At 38.3% G+C, this 23,606-nt stretch overlaps 2 protein-coding genes across 10 annotated transcripts in view; one reads left to right on the top strand and one right to left on the bottom strand.

The window, feature by feature from the left end:
- Positions 1-2,375, top strand: part of myo6b (myosin VIb) — a 53,583-nt gene extending 51,208 nt beyond the window's left edge. For both annotated transcript variants that reach the window (XM_088087949.1, XM_042500686.2), the window contains one exon: positions 427-2,375. In XM_088087949.1, coding sequence (XP_087944075.1) covers positions 427-626 — 200 coding nt within the window. In that variant the 3' untranslated portion in view covers positions 627-2,375. The remainder of the gene's footprint in view (positions 1-426) is intronic.
- Positions 2,376-3,770: 1,395 nt separating this feature from the next.
- Positions 3,771-23,606, bottom strand: part of impg1b (interphotoreceptor matrix proteoglycan 1b) — a 28,967-nt gene continuing 9,131 nt past the window's right edge. For 2 of the 8 annotated variants that reach the window (XM_088087950.1, XM_088087951.1), the window contains 12 exons: positions 22,027-22,085; positions 21,506-21,699; positions 20,977-21,408; positions 17,680-18,356; positions 17,143-17,232; positions 12,244-12,297; positions 9,245-9,464; positions 8,589-8,799; positions 7,239-7,424; positions 6,920-7,103; positions 6,348-6,431; positions 3,771-4,476 (listed from right to left, as the gene is read on the bottom strand). In XM_088087950.1, the coding sequence (XP_087944076.1) occupies positions 4,393-4,476; positions 6,348-6,431; positions 6,920-7,103; positions 7,239-7,424; positions 8,589-8,799; positions 9,245-9,464; positions 12,244-12,297; positions 17,143-17,232; positions 17,680-18,356; positions 20,977-21,408; positions 21,506-21,699; positions 22,027-22,085 (2,475 nt within the window). In that variant the 3' untranslated portion in view covers positions 3,771-4,392. Of the gene's footprint in view, positions 4,477-4,803; positions 4,823-6,347; positions 6,432-6,919; positions 7,104-7,238; positions 7,425-8,588; positions 8,800-9,244; positions 9,465-12,243; positions 12,298-17,142; positions 17,233-17,679; positions 18,357-20,976; positions 21,409-21,505; positions 21,700-22,026; positions 22,086-23,606 lie in introns of all 8 variants that reach the window. The other 6 variants (XM_088087953.1, XR_015778801.1, XM_088087952.1 and 3 more) reach the window with 6 other exon arrangements.

Below are 23,606 nucleotides of genomic sequence, written 5' to 3'. Positions count from 1 at the left end.
TACTTTTCAATTTCTCAACCAATACTGATTTCTTTTTTAAGACTGTTGAATTTGAAGGATGTTTGAAGGCCTGAATCGTAAAAGTATCTTGCATTTCACAAAGAAACTTCAAAAATCTGAGAGAAGTTAAAGAAAATAATTTAACATTCTTTTGTGTGACAGAAATACTTCTCTTCAATTATATTTAGAGGGTTCACAATCCTCATGGACTACTGGTTTAGACAATAAAGTGTCAAAAGAAGGTTAAAGAAATGTCATCTGACAAACAGTTTAAAATCCAAAGATATCAATGAACTACATGGTCTTTATATACAGGGGGTTCTGTGAGTAAATAAATACAGTAAATATACGACTGTGACTTAAGATAATTGTGCACTAGTACAAATCCTTCCAGAAATCTACTCACCTTTTTCTTCCAACACTCAGGAAAAGACGACATGGAGATGTGCGAGCTGAGTCTGGAGGAGACCGGCCTGACCAGGAAGAGGGGGGCGGAGATCCTACCCAGGCAGTTTGAAGAAATCTGGGAACGCTGTGACGGAATCCAGTACCTCAAGAAAGCCATCGAGAACAAGCAGGCCCGCCCCACATACGCCACCGCCATGCTTCAGAGTCTCCTCAAGTGAGCCACAGCAGCGAGATAAGCGTCCTCAAACATGAAACACACAGACTCACAAACATAAACGTGCACATTCAGGGGCAGCCTGCAGTTTGTGGAGTAACAAAAGAGAAAGATGCTTCCTATACAATCTCACTGCAGGCACTCAATGTTTCATCTCATTTTTAAACACCTCTATGTTGTTAATGTTCACTTTTTATAACTTTATTTTGCAGTGTAACACCTTATGGGTGTAGCGTTAGCATTTGTCCTCCTAAGTTTTTGCTTGATTGCAATATCCCACCATGAGGCCTTAAATTGTGACATCACTGCACTACACCCAGGAAGTCTTAATTGGTGCGTAGCTTATCTAGCTGTTAACCTGAAACCTTAACTGTCTGCAATAGAGCTGTTAGAGATGCTTCTAATAGTGTGGAACAATCTTTGTCTTTTAAGTCATGCTTTACAGTCTCCTGGATATCAAGGCTTTAATTATCACATTTACACTTGATTTGGTTAGTAAGAATGTGAATTTTCACAAATATGCAGCTTGAAAGGAGAGATAAGAAAAAACTTCTCTATCTCGGTTTTGCTTAAAGTGCTGAAAAATGACATATCATGAGCAGAATATCATACAACTAAGGGAAAGTGAACAAATTATATTTATATACAGATTTCTATACTAATGTTATACCGCTGACGTTAAAGGATAACTTCAACATTTTTAACATGGACCCTATTTTCCCATATATGTGTGTCTAAGAGGCTGATGTAAGCAACTTTTTGAATTTTTGAAATTGGTCGAGTATTGAATGAGTGGGCAGCCGCTGTGCAATGAGCCGCAATGTAAGCATATGGGGCAACTGAACACAGTCACTGGATCGCCATTAAAAGTGGTTATATTTGTCACAAATAGACTCAGATTGCTGTTATAAATAGCTGAAGTGTCTTATTACCTTTGACTTGATCTAGTCTGTTTGTTATTGTCTCGTTAAGCCAAAGTCATGTTCTGAAATCTCACAATATCTCACTTGTTGCAGGAAGGAAACACTGGAAATGTGTGAGATTTGGAGTGTGGTAACCACAGTTCAATACTACCAATACCAATTTCAAAAAAGTTTGTTCACATCAATCTTTTAGACACAAATCATTTGGGAAAAAATGCCAGTTATTCCTTTAAGTATAAAATATGTATTTCAGACCCCCAGCAACTTTAATTTTAGACATGAAAAAAAAGTTGAATAAAATCATGTTATGGCTACGTTTTCATAACTTTTTCACTCCATTTAGTCACACAGTCTCTTTTTTTTTATGAAAGATTAACTCATAAAGAAGTGCTGGGATTATTACCAATTTAGAAGTTTCCTCTTTTTATCAATTCATCATTTTCTTTCTGCATATACAACTCAAATGTTGAAATCCTTGAAAAGGGACGTTTTTTTTTTGTATTGACATTTGTTATGTAAGAGGGAAGCTAGTTTTCATGATTGCAGTTTGTGGGTTTGGGGTTGTTTTACAGACAATAATGTAATATGTGTGTGTGTGTGTGTGTGTTGTGTGTGTTTGTTCATGTAATATTTCATCAGGCTGATTACTTGACTCTTGTGTGTTGGTTAGATCAGTAACATCTCATTTGATTATCATGCAGTACCTTTATTTGGGCTTACACTTACTAACTGAAGGTTACGACAAACTTTTCACTTCCAAAATATCTGGATCTGGTTGTGTGTTGGCCTTTGCACTGGAATACAGTAGAAAATAAATATATGCCCCCATGCTTGTGATTGCTTTTTCTTGCTAACTTACTGTAGATAACTGACAAGTGAGAGCGAGTTAATTCAGTGGTCAGTGCTCTGTAAATGGATCTGACAACCTGACAGTAACAGCAGCTGACCAGATTTGCGCACAGATTAATTAAACAGCAAAAGCTAATGTGCAGCTGATGTTGTCACTCCCACTGAGTCGATTAAAACAGACTTCAGGTTCCCTTTCGTTGATACTTTATATTTGAGCTTTTTCTGCTTTTGTGGTAAATTTACAGCAACAGTATCAAGAGTACAAAATAATAAAAACATTAATGAGTCATTGGTAGACCTTGATTTGAATACAAATGTTTTTGTACTTGAGGGCCTCTTCAGAGCATGCTTTCTTAATATTAGGTATTTTAGATTTTTCACTTAATATTAAGAAACAATAAGTGAGTAGATGTGTTGAGAACACTTCATCATCCCACAAAGATGGCCCATGCCCTCAAAGTAGAAAACAGGATTGTTTTTACTTAAACTTTTAATTATGAAGTAAATGTTGATTGCACAATGAATGTAATAGCAATAGAATAATAACAGCATTTGTTTTTGTGTTTTGTCTGCCACTTGGTACGACCTCCTAAGAAAATAAAGGCTCGATTTGCAGCACAAAGTAAGAGTGTCAATCATTGCACAACTAACACAAGAGGAGGATAGCGCTTTTGTTTTCCCCAGTAGCTATCCATAGCCAGAGCCGCCCATACAGAGGGGGAACACTTTCTGGGGTCCAGCAATAAACACGTTCATCATGACTATAAGAAATCATAACCCAGTTGTATTTTAAACCAAAATTAGCAACATTACTTATTAAAACATCAAAAATAAACATTGTATTTATTGTTGCTTTTACTACGCAGCCGTTGCGGAAAAAAAAACTTGGCCTGAGAAATTTAGCGATTCAATTTAACTGTAAGCTAATGAATTTCCTTGCCACACCAGGACCTGCACAGAAATCAGGATTTCAGAAACAAAGAAAGGAGAAGAAAATATGAAGCTGGAAATGGCTTTAAAACCAAATCATGATTTAATGACAATTTATTTTTCAGGTCAGGCTGCTCCCAGCCAGACTGAAGCAAGGAGGCTAACATTATCAGCAAAGAGGTAGGTTGATGAGAAAAGCAGATTTAAATAAGGCCCATTCAGTGAACCATTTTAGGGTCCCCGCAATATCTACAGATAGGCCTATAGCTACATATATTACTAAAGAATATCAGTGTAAATTTGTTGCAGTCACTGTCACTAGAGGCTAAAATCATAACGGGGGAAAACTTCAGTAACTGTGGAAAACAAAATGCAGGGTGTCCTGTGTTCTTCATATTTTTTAGGCTTTGAATAAAACGGAAAGCAATCCTGTGGTGGCGACAACATTAAATAAAACATAACATTTTTGTTTTTTAATGCAAAAAACAGTTTATTCTTTGCAAATGCAAAATGTGTAAAAAATCCACACCTCAAAACACAAATGATTAGTGGGAAGAATAGTTCTGAATAGGACAGAGTGATAAATACAGCTCAAACAACAATAAACAAATGTCATGACCCAAGTTAACAGCTTATACATTCATTCTCTTTTTTGGGACACAACAGTGGTATATATGTTATATACAAATACAGCATTGAAATATACATTTTACAGTCTAAACTTAAGATACCACAATGTGTATCAGTTTGTAAATAATAAATACCTCATTGTGAGGAAAGAACATCCTTTGCCAAGGGTATACAGGAAATGTTCCTACCATTCAATATATAGAATAAATATCAGGTTCCACTTGAAGACAACCTAAGTCCACCTTAATATTCATAGCTCTCTGTCTAACAAGACACTTTGATCACTATGAAAAATTAATCTCAACACTTTTAACACCATTTCACTGGTCTACCGTACCGTAGTGTCCCATAAACAGTTAAACAATAACGTCAGTCTTTGCTACCTCGTGTTTTACGCCGTCTCCCTGTGTCAGCTGCTCCTCAGATGACAAGGTGCCATCAAACAACCGTTACTTCAAAGCATTCGTTATCTGATGCCCTTAAAAGACAGCATGTTCTGTATTCATTTGGTGGTCGCCACGTCTGAAGGAGACAAGAAAGGGGATGAAAAATAGCTTCAGGGCAAAATTATACAATAAATGACAGAATACCCTTGTAACTACATCTACAAGACATTTGCATTGTATGAAACAATTTGCAAAAACTCAAGAATTTGTCAATGCAGAAGTGTTGAACAGCTCAGAGATTTTACTACATTAAAAATCGTCTCACGGTTAATATTTGATCATTTTTCCATCATTAGCTCTTGATCATGATAAAGCTGTTGTTTAAATGCTCTAAAAGTCAACATTGATTTGATTTGTATGTGAAAAAATCAGCAAGGGTAACATCATGCACAGGCGTTTTTACCTTTGCACACATCATAGAGCTGTAAAACATTTGATGTAAAGGTTACGGTCATTGAATGTCAGGAACACTTCAAAATGAATGTCCAAAGTACGAGGTCTCTGAAGACACTTTGTCCTGTTTGTGTACATTTTCTGAAAATGTTTCATCATAGCAACCAAAGAGGCCCCACATTTTATTTCTTTAAAGGAAAAATGCACCACCTGAGATATGGATGTTCAGTCAGTGATGGTGAATGGAGTCAAACGAAGTACTTAGTTCCTCAGTCTGTGGTATATTGACGTGACAGTGACGTCATTGGATGAAAGGATGAACTACAGGTTGTTTTGTCTCTGGGTAGCCAGGTGACGGGCTCTACATGCCACTCAGAAAAATAACTTTCCCATTCTCCTTGCTTGTGTTGCAAACTATCTGTGTATCCAACAAAAGAAATACAGCCACTTGTTAGCAACCGCCTTTTTTAAGACGAGTAAAACCTTGAAAGTAAAAAAATTGCATTTAAGCGGAAGTATTTTATGTTGCAGAACAAAATGTCTAAATATCTTTAGCCTGTGTTAACCACAGACCTTATTTAGGGCATTTTATCTAAAACCCATTCAAAAAACCCAGAGACTTTAAGCCGAGGGAACCGGAAGTGCTAAAAGGCAAACGGACTTCCACATTTTAAGACTCATTACTTCACCACTCTACTGTAAGCTATTTTGTTAAGTGTCCATGTGTTGCTGTGGAAAATGTGGAAAATAATAAAGGAGTGTTGCCATCTTGGTTCAGCTGATTCAGAACACGAAGCCTCCAAGATTTGATTTTGTTATCTTAAAAACTTTGTTTCAACTTTGTTTTAGACAACAATATAATAGCTACAGCCTATTTCAGGCATGTCCGACGCCCGGCCCAATGGCCAAAGGTGACCAACAGACCAGTTTTAAACGGCCCTCAGCTTGACTTTCAAAATATATCATACGTGGCCCTCCACACACTATTGGTTAATCAAGTGAGTTCTCTTTGCATTTTTTCCTTTCACCTCATGATGGACGCACTATCACACAGACATGCCGGGTGGAATTTATGTGTTTTCATAAACAGACGTTAAATAAACGAACAGTTGCGTAACAGCAGACATTTCTGGCTGGGTAGCAGACATGGACGCAGCAAAAAAAGTCAACAGTGAGGGCTAAAGTTGTTTTGTTTATTCAGTACATTTTCACTGAAAGATAAAACAATTGCATCGGCTTGTTTGTGATTTTTATTTTTATTTTGAATAACCCTTTTGATGAGAGAAGTAGCTGCCCCCCCCAAAGGATTTTCAGATTATCCAATCTGGCCTCCATTCAAAAAGCTTTGGACACCCTGTGCAGGCCAACACGGCTGTTTCGATTAATTTATCGCTTTAGTTGACTACATTTACCATCAACATTGATTGGACGTCCACATGAAAGGTATTTTATTGTTCCTTAAACATTTCTCGTGGGATAATTTCGGGCTTGGGGGATGAGTCTCTCTTTGTATATTTGCGCCAACAAAATCAGATTTCACTGTGCGGTCCTTACCTCGTTGTGTGGTATACAGTGATGGAAGTCCACCATTTCTGAGACTAACTTTTCTGATCTTGTTGTGTAGAGTTGTCTGGGGATCTGTGGAGACAGAAAGCACACAGTGTTTACAGTGTGCTTCATTAATATATTAGAGAACCAGAGGCAACGGGAACAAAAGCAAGCAGTGTAACCAATATGAGCATCTGACAGGAAAAAGATCTACCACAGATGATTATGCCTACAGCTGCTACTGCGGAGTTCAGTGTTAGAACTAAACACCTTTGTTGTATTTGGCACAAATTTGTGGATTGCGTGAACCTTAAAAGCTACAAACATGTGTTTGATTCCCTGGGGTAAAGGCCATCAAAGCAGCACCGAATGGTGTTTCAGTAAAACTAAACGATTCATCAGTTTGTCAACTGTGAAGGTGAATTTAAAGTTCTAGATAAAAAATTAAAGACGAAAGCAAGGAAAACAGGAAAACACGCCAATTATCCGGCGAGAGTTTGTTAGAGCATATTAGTTCACTATAGTTGGAGTTTTGAGGTTAGTAGTTTAGTCTTTTCTGCACATACAGCACAGTGTACCTCAATACTCAGATGTATGTTTTCAATTGAGGCGAAATGCTCTTGTTCAGACTGTTGGGATTGGGAAGAAGCCGAACTTGAAGGGTATGGCAATGTGGACACTTGAGTTAAGACACCATCATCATTTTCAAATACGGGGTTCACCCTCAAAGTATTCTCAAAGGCATAGGGAGCAAGGGTGTGCCTATGATGTAAAGGAGATAAGGTGTTGAATAAAAACAATCCAAACATCACAAATCACTGCAAAAGCCACATCCTAAAACAAACAAACAAACAAAAACAGTTTAAAATATGATGAATAGAAAGAAATCACACTTACACCAAAGTTACAGCCTTTTTGGTCTTAATACATTTCTTGTTAATGAATATCAAAATGCCGATGATGGCGCAAACAAAGCAGAGGCTTCCCACGAGGCAGGTTATAATTAACGGAGGATCTACTGGAATTGACACCAGCTCGTTGCAGCGTTCTCCGTGGTAGTGCCAGTATTTACCTAAAGGACATCTGACAGAGATAAGAAAACATATATACAGAAGTTTAGAGAAAAACACCCTGTAAACTCAACTTTTTCACTTTGATTGCTGAAAACAAGAAATACCAAGAAATGCACATAATTATTACTCCTACTTCGAGGAAAATAGTTTACATAAAAAAAAACATTGGAGAACAATTAAATCCTCACAGATTTTTCCTTCACAATCCTAAACTCTTCAGTTCAAATGAAACCACTTTCTTTATTGACCGAATAATCCCTGGTTTAAGTCTTGCAGCAACATCTTGTTTCAGTGTTGATGGAGAGAACAAGAGAACCAAGATGATCTTTTGATGTTTTTTTCACTGTGACTTTAAAGATAAACTATGCAGTATTTTCCCAAATATCAATGTATAGACCAATAGAGGAGTAATCCTTTTTAATCATCACTCATCTGACTATCATCTTTAATCGCTTTGCTTGCTGATGAGCCTGTTTGCAAACACTAACTGTCAGTCCTATAATATACCTTTAAAGAGGCAATTTTTTCCTTTTCAGGATACATTTTTGTGCTTTTCAGTGCCTTTATTTGATACGACAGATATAGCGTGAAAGGGGGAGAGAGAGGGGATGACATGCAGCGAATGGCCGAAGCTGGACACGAACCTGCAGCCACTGTGGTGAAGACACAGCCGTTATACATTGGGTGCCTGCTCTAACAACTGAGCCACTGGGCAACCTTAAAGAGGCATTTTTGATCAAACTGTTTAATTCTCACTGGTGAATTCAAGAAACATCCAAACAGAAAACATTTACAAGAAACATTTATGAGCTGGCTGCTAAACAGCAACAACAACTGAGAGAAACTTATAAATACACATGAGCTTCTCAACAGCATCAATATTTGCTGAAGGTTTATCTTTTGGATGTGATAAAATAGTTGAAGATCACAATGTTTTTCAGCACTCAGCTCTAAAATTTTGTAAGTCCTTGAATGTTTCACCAAGGACAGGTTTTAACTACAGTTCCTTTTTCTGCTTTCAACAAAATACATTTGTAAAGAGTAAAGGTATGCTTTTGAAGTAGCTGTAGCTGTAATGTATAGTCGAGTACATTCTCTTGTTAGAAATGCATAAACCTTTAAAAGAGTTGAGATCATGCCGTTTGTATTTTCTTTGACTCGTCATTGTGTGTACCTGCAGGTGGCTCCGTGCCCTGGGATTATCTCACACAGGCCTCCATTCAGGCAGTAGTCCGGCTGCAGAGCGCAGGTGCTCTGACACGGCAGGCCGTCCACGGTGCTGTAGCCCGGATCACACAAACACTCTGCCTCGTCGGTCCAACTGTTTACCACGCAGCGTGAAAACTCGTTGCAAGCCAGGAACTTACAGGGGTCTGCTTGGTCAGCTGCACCCAACAGAGAGAGGAGGAGGAGGAGGAGAGAAGAGAGAGGTGGAGGATGGACAGGAAGAGAGGTGTAGAGGAAATAGAGACCAGAGAGGTGATAGCTTATTAGCATTAATGCAGCGTCCACCTGTCTCTCACTGAGGAGAAATAACAGGGCATTTTGATTGATGTGAATGACGGTGTCTGCTTTCAATAAGCTGCATTTAATGAGGTCACAGTCATGAACTCTTTCAAGCAAAACTATGCATCACATTAATACTGCGCATCACCTACAGAGCGCGAAAGACAGCAGAGTGACGATGCGTGTTGTAGACAGGCGCTCTGACCTTGTAGCATGACTGAACATCTCTGCAAGAACAGATTTTATTTTTTTTTTTCTGCATGATGTGTCTGCATCCTGTAATCGCATAAGACACAACAGTACACACGAGGAAGGACATTTCACCTGGTTCCACTTCCAAGGAGCGACTGTCAATCTCGATGTCGAGCCGTTTCGATGCCGCGTTGCAGAAGTCTTCGAGGACACAGTGAACAGCTTCTGTGACATTATAGGGTACCGGTTTGTCCAGTTTCATCCTGCTGTTGACCACAACGCTGCCGTTCCTGAAGTTGAGAATTTCAAGCTGCTTGAATCCGGTCAAATTGGATTGGAGATATGGCAGAAGCTATGGGGAGGGGGGAGGAAAGCAAATTAATATATATATTTACTTTATGTTTCATCAGTTTATTTAACTGTTATCTTGAAATGTTCCAGAGAATGGACTCAGTTTTCTTATTTTATGTTAGTTTTCTGTGCAGTTACTGATCAGTAAGTGAATATAATGTTCCTGGAAAACCACACTGAATCAAGATTTCATCTTTCAGGATAAAAAAGGGAATCCTTCTCAATTCTAGGAGGACAAAGATCCCACTTGGATATTTAGGTTAATGAAATGATATCAGATTCGTGTCGGTGTCAAGTGTCAGTAGAAATCTGTGTCCTCCTGAGAAGAAGACCGGGGCAGCAGAGACCACATTTACCTGTGGTTTTACTTCCAAAACGACAGGACTGAGGTTGTCGTAGCACGGCTGATTTTGAATTAATCAGGTCACATTTTACAGTGTGAATACTACGAATAGTTCATAATTAAATTTTGATGCAAGCATGAAATCCTGCCATTACTGCGCTGACTGTGTAATTAGATGCAGAACAAAATTAGGGTTAGCTCTATAAGCTTTAGTATAAGAACACACAGAAAGAGCTATTTCTAGTCAAGGAAGAGCCCGAGAACACATGAGGATCAGACACTAAAGAAAACCCACATGACATCATTGCTATCACAAGTCCAAAGTAAATCTATAATATATGCTGTTTAGTGAAAGCTTTTATCTCAAGTCCCTAACAGTAACATATGCATGCTATAGAGTGCTGCAGGGATGTTTTTTGTATGCTGATGCAGAAGTTTGCGTCGCCCTGCCTCTCTTTTCAAAAAGCCAGTGGTATCTTAATGAGCTATGTAGCAAGCAAAAGTTTATAACACGGAAAAATTTGTTCTGCAAGTACATCTTCACAAATTTTTGAAGCCTAAATGCAATCGCCAAAAGTTAAATGCTAAAGTTATGCTACAAATGGACTGCAACACCATTGACTTAACATTGCCACCACAAAAAGGCTGTAAAGCTGTGTATAGTAAGTTCTAAAGTCAAGCCAGACACATAAAAGCTTAAAAGGTATTTACAGACATATCTTATGTCGTAGAACATAAAGTGAAAGTCTCGTCAGCTTAAGTTAACCACACACCTTATTTCAGGAACCTAACCAAGCACCAGTTTAAAAAACTCATTGACTTCAACACGAGGGAACCAAAAGTGCAAGTGCTGACTCAGATTAATGTCTGCAGCCTTCTATATTGTCGGGCATTTTTTTTTTTTATTATCCCACCTACACTGCACTACAAAGCCAAAACGCTGTAACTACCCAATTGGCATAACTAGAATCTTTGACTTTATGACATCTGTTCAATCATATATCAGTTATTCTGCCAGCTGCAGTCACACTCCAGATAGTACTGTAATGTATTTAAACCAAATTCTTGAGTTTGTGTCCGAATTAATAAGTTTGAATTTGAAAAATTTGAATTATTGTGGAGTAAAAATAAATGAAACTGATTAACTAATCCTGCTAAAGGCTATCTTAGCAAGGTAGCAATAACTGCCATCTCTGCAGCCTCTGACCTCAGCAGAATTAAGGCAATCTGCTGTAGTTTAAGCAAACTCCAACCCCTGTAAGTAGATTCTGCAAGTGGATGGAGAATCTGTGGGTGATGGGACAAGGTTTTGGTTTCAGAAGTGTTCTGGTTTCCATTAGTAGTCCAGGTAGTATTGACCATTTACGCTTGAGAGGGTAAACGTGGAGAGGCGGAAGCAATAGTCAAAATGCAATTTTATGAATCCATCAGCTCTATCTGACAGTTACCTTTATATTAGCTTCTCTTTTTACATTTATGTTCATGTGCAGATTTCTGTTTATAGAGATTAGCCAAAATGACTGGCTCACAGAAGAAAAGGTCTTGACTCGGATATCTACTAGCTACATGGGATCAGCCAAAAAAATTGTCCCTCACTCCCAGAGGCTTTATCGCTGTCAGACAACTAGCAAATTCTGTCTTAAAATCAGATATTATATGTGTTAAATTATAAAGTATTGGTGAAAAGGCATATAATTAAGGCTATACAACTTACACATCTTTACAGTTTAGCTATGGTTTTGTAGGTACTCTAAGCCTTACAGTACACAGCATCACCAACTAATAGTTTAAAAAAAACATCAGTGGAGTAAAATCAAATATATACAGCCACATTTTAACGAATATCACACAATTTTCCACATTGTTGCACTGAAAAATATTCCCACCGACTCAGACTTGCAGCTCAGATAGCTGAGAACCCAATCTTTTAAGACTGTGGACCCAGACTGATGACGGTGGTGATATTCAGGCGAGGAGGAAGTCAACCAGCTCAAGTAATGGACCTGCATCAATGTTCATCGATCTGAGCCGCTCTGCTTCCAGCCACTTCACGTTCACTACAGACGGAGCAAACGTCAAACAGCCGCAGTGTGAGGGGGAGAGATTACGATGCTTTAGCTGGCCTGGCTGTCGAGCGGGAGATAAGAGGCCTTAAGGAGCTCCGCTCTGATCGGGTTACCTCACTTATCACTGGCCGGCAGTTGACGTGGGGCTAGGTCCCTATAGCTAATAGTCTCGGAGAAAGTACGACCGCGTCCAACATCCTGAACAAATGGGCAACAGCCTGCAGTGCAACTGGACACACAGCTTGCTGTTTGGGCATCCATTTGTCTCAATGCAAAATGTCAAGTGCTACATCTACACTGTAGATTAGATAGCAATCTGTGTCTCTGTTGCCTTTCGCACAAGGTCAAAGCCGAGTCCTTTCACAACAAACCTCAGTGCAGTCTGTACTGTGGACTAAGGACAACAGTGTAGATTCCTGTTTTGCCTAAGAAATGTAGACAAAATGAAAGAAAAACATCCATAATTTCAGTCTTTGACACGATCACAGGCTTCTCTGAGGTTACACATGTATCTACTGGTTCTTGTTTTGGAAGACCTGATGAAACATCCCTTCTCTGATGTCGTTTAAAAAAAACTAAGGTCACAAAGAATATTATGCTGACATGAAAATGTGTTTTTTTATGATTTACTGTAGCAAATAAATACATTCCAACCTCCATGTCCGATTTTTATTGGTTGCTTCACAAACCAGTAGGTACAGGAGTAATGGAGGCAAACACGGGGAATTGCAAGCCACTGCAGGCTAATGGTTCATATATATGACTACATATATATGAGACAGTGAATGAACAGTATCACAAATGGGGTCCAATATCCAGAAAAACATTATATTATGTCCATTTAAATGGGCTGCAGAACATGTACATATTTTCATTAATCTAACTGCTGTTTTTTCAGGGATCAATAAACCTCAGACCATTTTGAAATATTTGCTCCAAAGTTTATTTTCTCTTCCTAAATAGCCCATTTAAAAGGAAGATACAGTATGAAGACTATTCCTAATGGGATAATGAGAACAGACAGTAGACGGTAAATACTTACCAGTTCAAACGTCTGACCACATTAGTTTTGCCAGGAAGCTAAATACATCGATTAATGAGGAAAGCTGCTGTAACCACAGTTTGGCAACCATTAAAGATTGGAGATGGAGTGTTATTTAAATTATTTATTTGGATTGTTGCATCTGTATATGGAATTATTTGCAACGTATCCCTACCAGAGGTGGGACCAAGTCATTGTTTTACAAATCAATCAAGTAATTTTCAAGTCTTTGCACTCAAGTACCAAGTCAAGTACCAGGCCAGGACCAACAAAACCCTAAGTGAAGTCCTAAATCAAAGCTGACGAGTCCCAAGTTTGTCGTAATGTGCTCTTCACTTAAATGCCATTGTAAATTGACAAAAGTCAGGAGGGCTTTTTAAAATTTGCAAGTGCAACTGAACTTAATCATAAAAAAGTAGTGCTGACATTGCAGTTTCATAGCATATTCCACTATTAACTAGTACTGCAATTAGTTAATGGCACCCACATTAACTCGCTATGTTATTCCTCTGTTCTTTACGTAACTTCAAATGTCACATGAAGTTGGGGTTTGTTGCATCTCAGACTTTAATTTTAGACGTGCCTGTTTTGCATATTGCAATTCATTTTTTGTTACCCAATAGTTAACATATATCAACAAAATTATCTACGATATCTTTTTTTTCCCCAACTGGTGCTCAGAAATGTAACGTTAGTTTTTTTAATGGCTCTATCCTGCAACTTCACTGGATGTCGTCTAATTGGTAAAATAAAAAAATGGATCTGGGGAATTAAGTATCGACTTGCTGGAAATAAACAGCATTAACGTTAGTTGATTCTGGAAATAAATTGAATTTTGGCACACATTTTTAGTAACTTACTTTTTTATATTTTGGCTTGGGAGAAGGTATCAAGTACTTTTTAGTCAATAGGCTTAAATCCAAGTGAAGTCACAAGTAACTGCTCTTAAAGTTCATGTCGAGTTGCAGTTTTTGTTGTTTTTCTCAAGTTTTGTCCAACTCCTAATCATGTGACTCGAGTCAACACCTCTAATCCCAACTACTTCATATTGTATTATCTGACCTTGTGCAGATATTGAATATTTATGTATATGCTGTGCAAATGATTTGGAAACTGTACATTGTTTCAGAACACAGAATCAAAACAGATCAGATTTAGAACATGAATCATCAAAACCTCAATTTAAAGTATATAAAAAATATAATAAATGAGTGGAAATGATAAAGAAACACATTATTGACTGTTTATCTAAACCCAAGAGGCTCTATCATAAAAAAACTGAGCCACCCTAGAGTAGCTCTATAAGCTCACATTCCCTCTGCTCCTCGGCATTGCCGCAAACACACAATCCAATTTGTATCGATGCACCTCCTCAGTTTGAGGCTGAGGCCTTTACGTAACACAGAGCACAGGGCACAAGCCTAAAAATACGTCCCTGCCGTCAACCTCGGGGTAAGCCTTGAAACTAAACAGGGATGTCAAGTGATGCTTCTTGCTTCGATGTGCACTAATAACGCACAGGTTTCAGGAGATTAAATGCTAATTTAAAACTCTTACTTAAAGAAAAATGTAGCCTATAACAAATGTGACAAAAAGGAAAATTTCAGCATCTATTGAAAATATGTGCATTTACACACAAATGTTCCACAACAAAATGACCTCGGCCAATCTGTGATCTATTTTATTTCATTGTCTTGATGCCTACAGCAGTACATACAAATCGTAAGTCTTCAATACCAGATAACCAATACAGTAACACTACCACAACATACAGATGTAACCTGACTGATGTCGCACTAAGAAGATTGGACCCATTAATAGCACAGTGTGTGTGGTGCTGGAACTGAATTACTTAAAGCTTCTTACCACAAGTCACAAACCTCTGAGTCCTACAATGACTAAGGCAGACTCGGGTCTCATGATTCAGACTACCCTGCACTAGTTTGCTTTCTACCATGTACAAAGCAATACAGTTTAAGCAACACAAAATGCATAAAGCTGCATTACTAAGCCTATTATCAAATGATTGTACTCCACGGTAATTCATTTATTCATTCACTCTGCAAGTTCGTCTTTTAAGGCTTCAAAACATGCTGAAACACACAAGTCGTCAGTGCTCTAACACACATATGAGCGACAAATGTACAAAAATATATTCTGCATTTTGCTGGCAAGAAACTAACTAGATTTAAACTGTACACATAAACACAACTGTCTGTCCCACGAAAGATAGATAATAATGAGTGTATGCTACGTTATGATACAATGCAACTCTGACAAGCAGCACCTCCATAGTATATCCATAGTATATCATACCATCGAGCTTGTCTGTAAAAAGTACTGACAGCAGTTGATGTTTATCTTACAATGTTGTTATTTAAATGAATAGTTTGATATTTTGGTAAAAATATTCTTTTTGGATATATGTAGTAAGAGTAAGACGAGAGGACTGACACCACTCTCATGCGTGTCTGTTTAATTTAAACAGGGTTCTCACACATTTCCATGCACAAAATTTAAAAACTTTTCCATAATAATTTTTTTCCCCCTACTCGCATGGCATTTTTGAAACATATAAGATTCAGACTATACTTAAACATAACTTCAGCTGGCTGGCACATAAATGGAGGGAGAGACGGCACGCAGGGAGAAAAGGATGGTGGTGATGGCTAAAAAAAAAAAGTCACCCACCAACGCATATTAGAGATGTGTTTGTACGACAGCTTCAGGAAATACATTTTCTAGTATGTGTTGAAGGATATCCACTGAAGATTACTGTAACAATTTCTTAACAAACAAAAATTCCATGACTGTTTCAAAATGTTCAATGATTTTTCCTTACTCAGTTACATTTACAAAACTAGAAAACATTTTTGTGAAATTCCATAACTTTTCCAGGTTTTCCATGGCTGTGAAACCCTGTGTAAGACCACAGCGAGCAGCCAGTTAGCTTACCTTAGCGTAAGACTGAAAACAGTGGGAACCAGCTAACCTCGCTCTGCCCAAAGGCAACAAAATATGCCGACAAAAATATAAGTGAAAAATGACAATTTGTGATTTTACCGAGAGCTGTTTCTTGGCCTGGAACTTTGTGGAATCTTGTTGTCATTTTTAGGTTGCTTGGCAACCAGCAGCGACATTATGATAGAACAAGCTTTAGAGCTGCTGGTGGTGGATATATATTGAACATTGGATACAGTTTTTCCAGGCAGGGCCCCATTCTTTTGTATAAAAGTTGCTCAGTGGTGCATGAAGACAAAAGAAGTTTGACTTCCTGGGTATGAAGTTATTTGGGTCTCCACATCACTGGGACCACAGAGCAAGCAGTTCACTTATAGTTTAGGGCTCTGCTAACTTGAATGGGAATAAAATTATCTGCTCCTGTGTCTCTTCTTGACTTCTTGAAAATGTTATTAGACTGAATGGATCAAATAGTGAAATTTTGTTAATTTATTGACTGATTTACAGAAATCTTTTTCACAATTACAGTCTATGGGAAAAAGTCTTTTTAGGCCTAATGGCGTCACGTTACAGACCCGGAAGTTGTAAATCCATTGTTCAGCCACTATGAAAAATTGGCTTAAAAGCCAGGTGCACTTATTGCGGGTTGCAGATTTTGCAGATATTGCAGATTTTGTTACCTTTGGAGCCATGCTAGCTGTTTCCTTTTGTTTCTGGTCTCTATGCTAAGCTAAGCTAACCAGCTGCTGGCTCCAGCTACATATTCAAAGGACAGCTGTGAGAGTGGTGTCAATATTCTTATCTGTTGTACTATTCATTTCATTTAGCATGTTTTCCTCTTTAAATTTCCTCTTAATAGCAGGAGCCTCTTTGCATTTTATAGCCAAGAGCTTTGGATGAATCCCTTGCAGACACAAATTGTACAAAATGACATTCTGAAATATTAGTCGAACAGAATTTAAACAATCCCTGAAAAGTCAGACATTAGCACAATTCAAAAGAATTAAGGCAAAACACACAAAAACAAGCCCACCAACTTTCGAGCCAGACTCACGGAAAAAAACAATAGACATGAGCAGCTGCAGCAGGAAGGTCTAATGTCTAATTTAAGGACAAAGCAAAACTAAAAACTAAAGCTAAATACTTCAGAAATGTTAGGTGCTTTCAGATTGTTAGATACTGCATTTGGAAAAGGTTAGTAAAGAAACAGAAAGGTCATGCTCTCTCTGAGGCATTGGAGATGTAGTTCCAATATGGAAAAAAATACCGGTATGGAGGCTAAAGTCTTCTGTCTCCCAGGCCCAGATTTACTGGAAGCTCCAGGGTTTGGCGAGTTTCTGGACCCAGAGTGCTGTGTCTAAGTGAAACAAAATCATCTCTTTATACTGTTGAAACAATGTCTCCTCTGAAATTAAAGCATTAGCATACTGCAAATTTAATCAATAATTTGGCGATTGTTTAAAGCCTTATCACACTTCACAACACTTTTATAAAAAAAGAAAAAATTTGATCAAGAAAAATATACATTTCTTTTAATTTACTGTTGATTTTATGATTAAAAAATGTGAGGATAAGGCTTAAAGTGCACCCTCACTTGTGCAGGACAACAAGATTTAGATTAAGCACCAACTTGGGCCTACTGTAATATGTTTTTACACTGCCTAAAATATCATCTAAAACCAAAGTTTAACTATATATTGCACTAATGCATTTCTAACTTACATTTCAGCTTGTGCTACAAAAGCAAATATGAGAAAAAAGCATGCAAAAGCATGATATCCAGCACAAAAGCTTGTGTACCTACCAGCTCAAGAAAGGTATTCTCCAGTGATTTATACTCTGGGGAGCTCTTGTTGAACAGGTCATCAGAAAACATCATGTTAGTGACCCTCAAGCTAAAGAAAACCACTAACTCTTTGCCCTTATCCACTGCCGTCATCAGAGGGGTGCTGGCTTGTCTCATGGCCGGTGCTGCCGTGGATTCGTACGGACGTTCGTCAGACTCTGAGGGGAATCCACTACCGCTCTCTTCTTCCAGAGGTTCAATCATTTCCACACTGGTCCCGTTCAGACTTGACCCAGCATCCTCTTGAATGTTTGACTCCTCAGGAAGCAGGGTTATTGCGACCGGGGTCGCTCCACTTTGCCCTCCACTAGACTCATCACCATCCTCAGGGGCTTCGCCGCTCTCTGCAGGGGAGGGCAAAGGCTCCACATCTGTTTCTGGTTCAATGCCTTGGACGACATCCTCATGAGATGATGGTGTAGTGACTGGGGCTGCTGTTTCTATGATGGATAACTCAGCAATTGTTGGATCTGTTGAATCTGGCAACTCTGGTGACTCCGACAGGTCCAGGTTAATCCCAGCAGGTGCATCAGTAATTACTTCCTCTGGCTGGGAGTCCGGAGTTGCTAAGGGAAGGTCCTCAGTTTGTTGCTCTGGATTTTCCTCAGTGACCCCATCAGCTGGCTCAGGTTCTTCTAAAATATAACATATCAGGAAAACATTTATTACAGTATTACAGTAATTTATGCAGGACACTCATGCATTGTGTTACGCAGATTTAGCTGATAGGTGGGCTACCAGAACTGTAATATCTATAATTGTACCGAACTCTATATGTATTTTATTACTCATGCTAAGTCAATATGTACCAAATTTTGGTACCTGAGGGTGCATCTGGGTGAGAAAGGGGAGAATGGAGAGAAACACAGAGTGCCAGACTACAGTGTACAGTCACCACTGAGGCTTTTTCAAGACACTGTGAGTTGGAGCAATGGTGAACTGAAAGTACTCGCAATTGTGGTTACACCTTTCAAAACTTGACAGACAATGCTCACTGCAATATCTGTAATGGACCTGACAGTTCCCCTAAATTCAGTTTCAGTTTGATTCCTGCTACAGGTCAACACAAACTTCCTTTTGCAAAAGCATATTAGCTCAACATAACATATCAATTAAAGTACATTTATTTCTTTATTGAAACGTCGGTTACAATTGCTCCTCTATTCACAATTAAAAGGCTGCCGGTGTGTGTCTTTTCCTTCCTCACACATCAGTGTTACCACACTACGCCCGGGTGACAGACTGTGACAGGCTGGAGGTTGTAGGGAATAATTTGAGAGTTTCGACATTTCAGCAAAGTCAGATAAGCAGATTAAAACCACTCTCCTGTTTGTGAGTTAAGTATGGTGCTTAGGGTGGTCTTGCATAGCATAAAGAGTGGAACGAGAGCTAGCCTGATGTCACAGTGAAACAACCAGGCGAGTGGCGTCTCTGCTAGTTTCACAAACAGTTACACCACCTAACTCCCCAACAAATTATAAACTTTAATTTTCAAATTACTGTATGTCTACAAATTACACGGATAAGAGTCAATAGGTGAGCTTTAGAGTGAACCGCAGACATTAGAAGTGCACGGTTGGCTGTTTCTCCCTACTTCCAGTCATTATGCTAAGGTAAGCTAAGCTAATCACCTCCCGGCTTTAACTCCAAACTTAATGCACAAGAGTGGTATCGATCTTCTCATCTCTCACAGAAAGAGAGAAAGTGTGTTCCTGAAAATGTCAAACTATTCCTTTAATCTGCTTTATGAGGTCTCATAATAATCATAATTGTTTCAACCCTTCATTTGAGACTTTTTTTGACAATAAATTTTATATTTAAACCTAATACTCAATATACTTTCTTATGGATGCATTATACAGTAAAAGTCTTGTGTATCATTTTACACACATTACCACAAATTTGGCTTGACAAGTCTGATACATTTTATATCTATATACATCTGGAAACTACTCAGGTTTACGATGAAGTTTTGCAGGTTTGACCAAAGTTCAGCTGCACAACATGAGTTTGTAATGACTCGACCACTCGCAGGCCGCAGTTTGTTAATGGGTTTTAATATGGTGTGTTGCCCCAGCAGGGAGCATCTTCATGCACAAAACCAAACCACCAAGTCTAATTGTACTGCCATTTCCATTTCCCATGAGAGGTGAGTGTTCTGTGCAGATATGTGTTTGTAAAAGAAAAAAATAGGTCACTCTTTATTTGTACAGTCCAGTGCTGACATTCACCACCAAGTGACTTTAATGTGTCCCTTGGAAATTTGGCGAGTTTCACGCAACACCCCCGATAGTGTAAAATTAAGCCGAACATTTATTACCCACTTAAACTGAGGGTTGGAGTTAATTTTAATATTTCAGCATTTTTATATATATATCTATTATATCTATAATAATTTTTTTTTACTATTGCATTGTTATTTCACAGCTTATACTTCTTCGTACCTCAAAGCTGCTGTAACATTGTGAATTTCCCCTAGCTCCCTCGACTAGTGAAAATAATCCATGGCTGATACTGTCTTTAAAAAGACATAGTGGTACCAAAGCATGGCCATTCTCAAAGGGTACCCTTGAACTCTCACCTCAAGATATCTAAATGAAAATGAGCTCTATGGGTACCCACGAGTCTCTCCTGAACTTAAGAAGGCTTTTTACCGATAAATGTTTTTTTAAATCTATAATCAATTCACGCCTTCAAATTGAATCCATATTTTTGTCTTTTTATGGAAAAATGCAGCCAGCATATTTGAAGAACATATGACTAACATTTATAGATACATAACACATTAAAACAGGGTTGCTGTGGAAACCAAAATGTTAACTGCACCAGTGTCAGTCTCAGTACATCAGATAATTAGTAATATTAAGTGTTCATGAGATAAGAAAGAATATCACTGTGTAATTACTTAACTCTTCATACTAACATAGTTTTCAACCAGTATATAGAGTATATTTCAACAGCAAAGTTAAATTCCTAAAATTCTGTTATAGCTTTTGGTTTTGGTTACTTTTCTGTGCTGTTTAATGTGTTTTTTGATAAACCCCCGACTTAGAAACCAGAGCATGATGGCAGAGTGTGGGTTAAGTTGTGGTTCGATCCTAAGCTCTTTGTTTTCTGTCAATACCTCTGGATGAAGTCCAAACCTTAATCTAATGTTTAGCAACTCAATAAAGCTTTGAATTGTTGAACTTGTCTCTCCTGATTGAACTTCTACAACCTGCTTTAAAAACTAGATTTAACCTGAAGTAGCCTTACCGTCCGTCACCTGTTCTTCCAGTTCAGCCTCACCTCCGTCGTCAGGCTCAGTCTGGGGTATTTCTTCCACCTCTGGCTCTGCTTCCTCTTCCTGCTCTGTGATAGTTTCCAGTTCTGGTTTGGGTGTGAGAATGTCAGCGGGCTCCTCAGCAGTACCTTCTGTAGATTCCTCCTCTACTGCTGACATTACAGGAGTCTCATCAGCGGCGGCAGAAGTGCTTTCTGGGAGGATGTTTGGGATGAAAGGCACAAAGGTGTGTGTTTCTGGTTGGAGTGTATAAGCTTCCAAAGAGTTTTCTATCACCGGCACAGTAGGGAAGAAATTTTGGATGAGAGTATTGTCTGCTGTCGGTGCCTCTGTGGCGTCTTCCTCAGAAACAACATCCTCAGCAGGGTTAATGCCGAGCTCCGCAACTGGATAAACTGTGGTTACTAAAAAAGGAAGAGTTGAAATATTTAAACAGCTTTAAGATACGATCCTGAGCACTAACTTTCTATTTCATTCAGTTAAATGTGATATTGTGCTTACCAGCCTCAAAGCTGAGTGTCTTTATGTCCAGCGGTAGAGACGGCTCCTGTTTCAAGGCCTTCACGATGATATGCTTCAGTTTAGGAGCATTCACATCCTCGTCTATCTCGGGCTCCTCGAGACCCTCAGGGTCATCACTGAGCTCTGTTTCTCCATTAAAGACCACAGCGTAACGAACAGACACGTCCTCAGAGCTGATCAAAACAACACATCACGTCAGAAACCCTCACAACAGACAGACCGCACCGGTAATGGCTGTCTGCTGAGGCAGACATTTCTGAGTCATATCCTAAAAGAGGATATTTTAGAGGACGTTACAGTTTCTCTTGAGACTTGAGCAATAAAACGCTGTCATAAAAGTCACCTCGGAGGAAAGAATAAGAAATTTATGTTTGGAGTCTCATATCTTATTTTCAGTGTTGTATTGTCAAACTCAGTTATAATTACAGAGAGCATTTGGAGTGCCAACCTTTAAAAAAAAAAAAAAAAAAGACTAAAAGAAATAATAAAATTCAACCCACCGAAATCCCATAATACGAATCTCTTTGAATCCTGGAACTTTTTCAAACACATGAAGCATCTAAAGAGAAGAAAAACAAAACAGCGGGAAAGAAACATGAGCATTTTCTCTCCAATAATTGTGTTTTGCCATCCAGTTAAAAAAACAAGTATCTCTATATTTAGTGATTTAATAACTTAAGGATTACAAAGTTTTGAAGATATGTTTTTGTTGTACTTTAACAGATAAACCAATAAAAACAGTACATTTGCTGAACTGTACACTACAGCTGCAGAGACTAGTCAATCAATCAATTAGACAGAAAATTTATTGGAACAAAGCAGAGCAAAATTGTAAACGTTTGTTGGTTCAAGTGCCTTAAAAGTGAGAATTTTTGTTTTTGTTTTCTTAAATACATTATAGTAAAGTGAATATCTTTGGGTCTTGGATAGTTGGTTAGACAAAAAAGACATTTTAAGACATGACCTTAGACTGTGGAAAAAATATGCCAGGTATTTCTCAGTATTTTCTGATATTTTAAGTTTTAAGTAATAGTAGTTAAATAAGAAAATAAACAGCAGTTTAACTGATCATCAAAATAATCATTAGCTGCTGCACATGTGCCACAGTTAAGGCTAAGTATTACAGGCAATTGACCTTAAGGCATGACTTCGAGGTAGACAGGTAATATTAAAAGGTTTACTTTACTTTAAAATAAAAAAAAAGGTTGTTCAATATGTGAAAACATGTGGAAAGACAGGCAAGCAAGCAAAAATCCCCAAAATGCAGACATATGGCCATAACAAGCAGAAAGTAAAGAGAAGTGGCCTGTATATGTGCTGGGGAGCTTATTAGGGGATTGGGAACAGGTGTGGAGATCAGATGATAGCTAAAGGTGGAAACACTGCAGGGCAGGAGGGGAAGCAGGCTCTGAAATGACGGGAACAATTAGTGCCTGGCAAACTGACAAGCAAAAGATGCAAGTGATATTAAGAATTGATAGTCACGCTATCCACGAGAGCTGATGTACAAACAGGGCGATAATTTCTGTGAAATCTTTGTGAAAATATGAATAAAATACATTAGTGTGTATCTTCTAATTTTAAAAACTAACATTCAGTTCTTTAAAAGGTAAATTATATACTGATGGTTTAATACCAACAGAAGTCACTCTAAAGTGCTGTGTTTAGAGCCTCAGTCAATGCCTTCTTAGTCAGAGATAATCTATATGATTAGATCTTACTATTTCAGGCTTGTGGTCATTTAGAAGTCTTACCTAAAGTCCTTTGGTTGCCACTTTAAAGCTGTTAAATCAATCAGGGGGAGATTTACGCTGAACAATACAATGCTGCAGAAGCTGGAAATCACATTGATCTCATTGTAAGGCATCTTGCATAACAATACAACACTGCTGTACTTAAGGATTTTTTTTTTTAAACAAAGAGGTTGCAGGTGACAAGATACACAATACAAAAAGATCCCACTTGGTTCTTTTCCTGTAGACTTTCAGGGTTTTATCCTCCTCAGTAAAAGCTTTAAAAAAAAAAACCACACAGCTCTGCATTCAGGCTATCTGTGTTTGTAGAAAAGTGAAGCAGACTG

The sequence above is a fragment of the Plectropomus leopardus genome, chromosome 14 (assembly GCF_026936395.1).
Source record: "Plectropomus leopardus strain MGB_pleo_1.0 chromosome 14, ASM2693639v1, whole genome shotgun sequence".
Classification (NCBI taxonomy): Eukaryota; Metazoa; Chordata; class Actinopteri; order Perciformes; family Serranidae; genus Plectropomus; species Plectropomus leopardus.
Note: the sequence above shows the minus strand (reverse complement) of the source record. Positions and strands in the feature narration are given on the sequence as shown.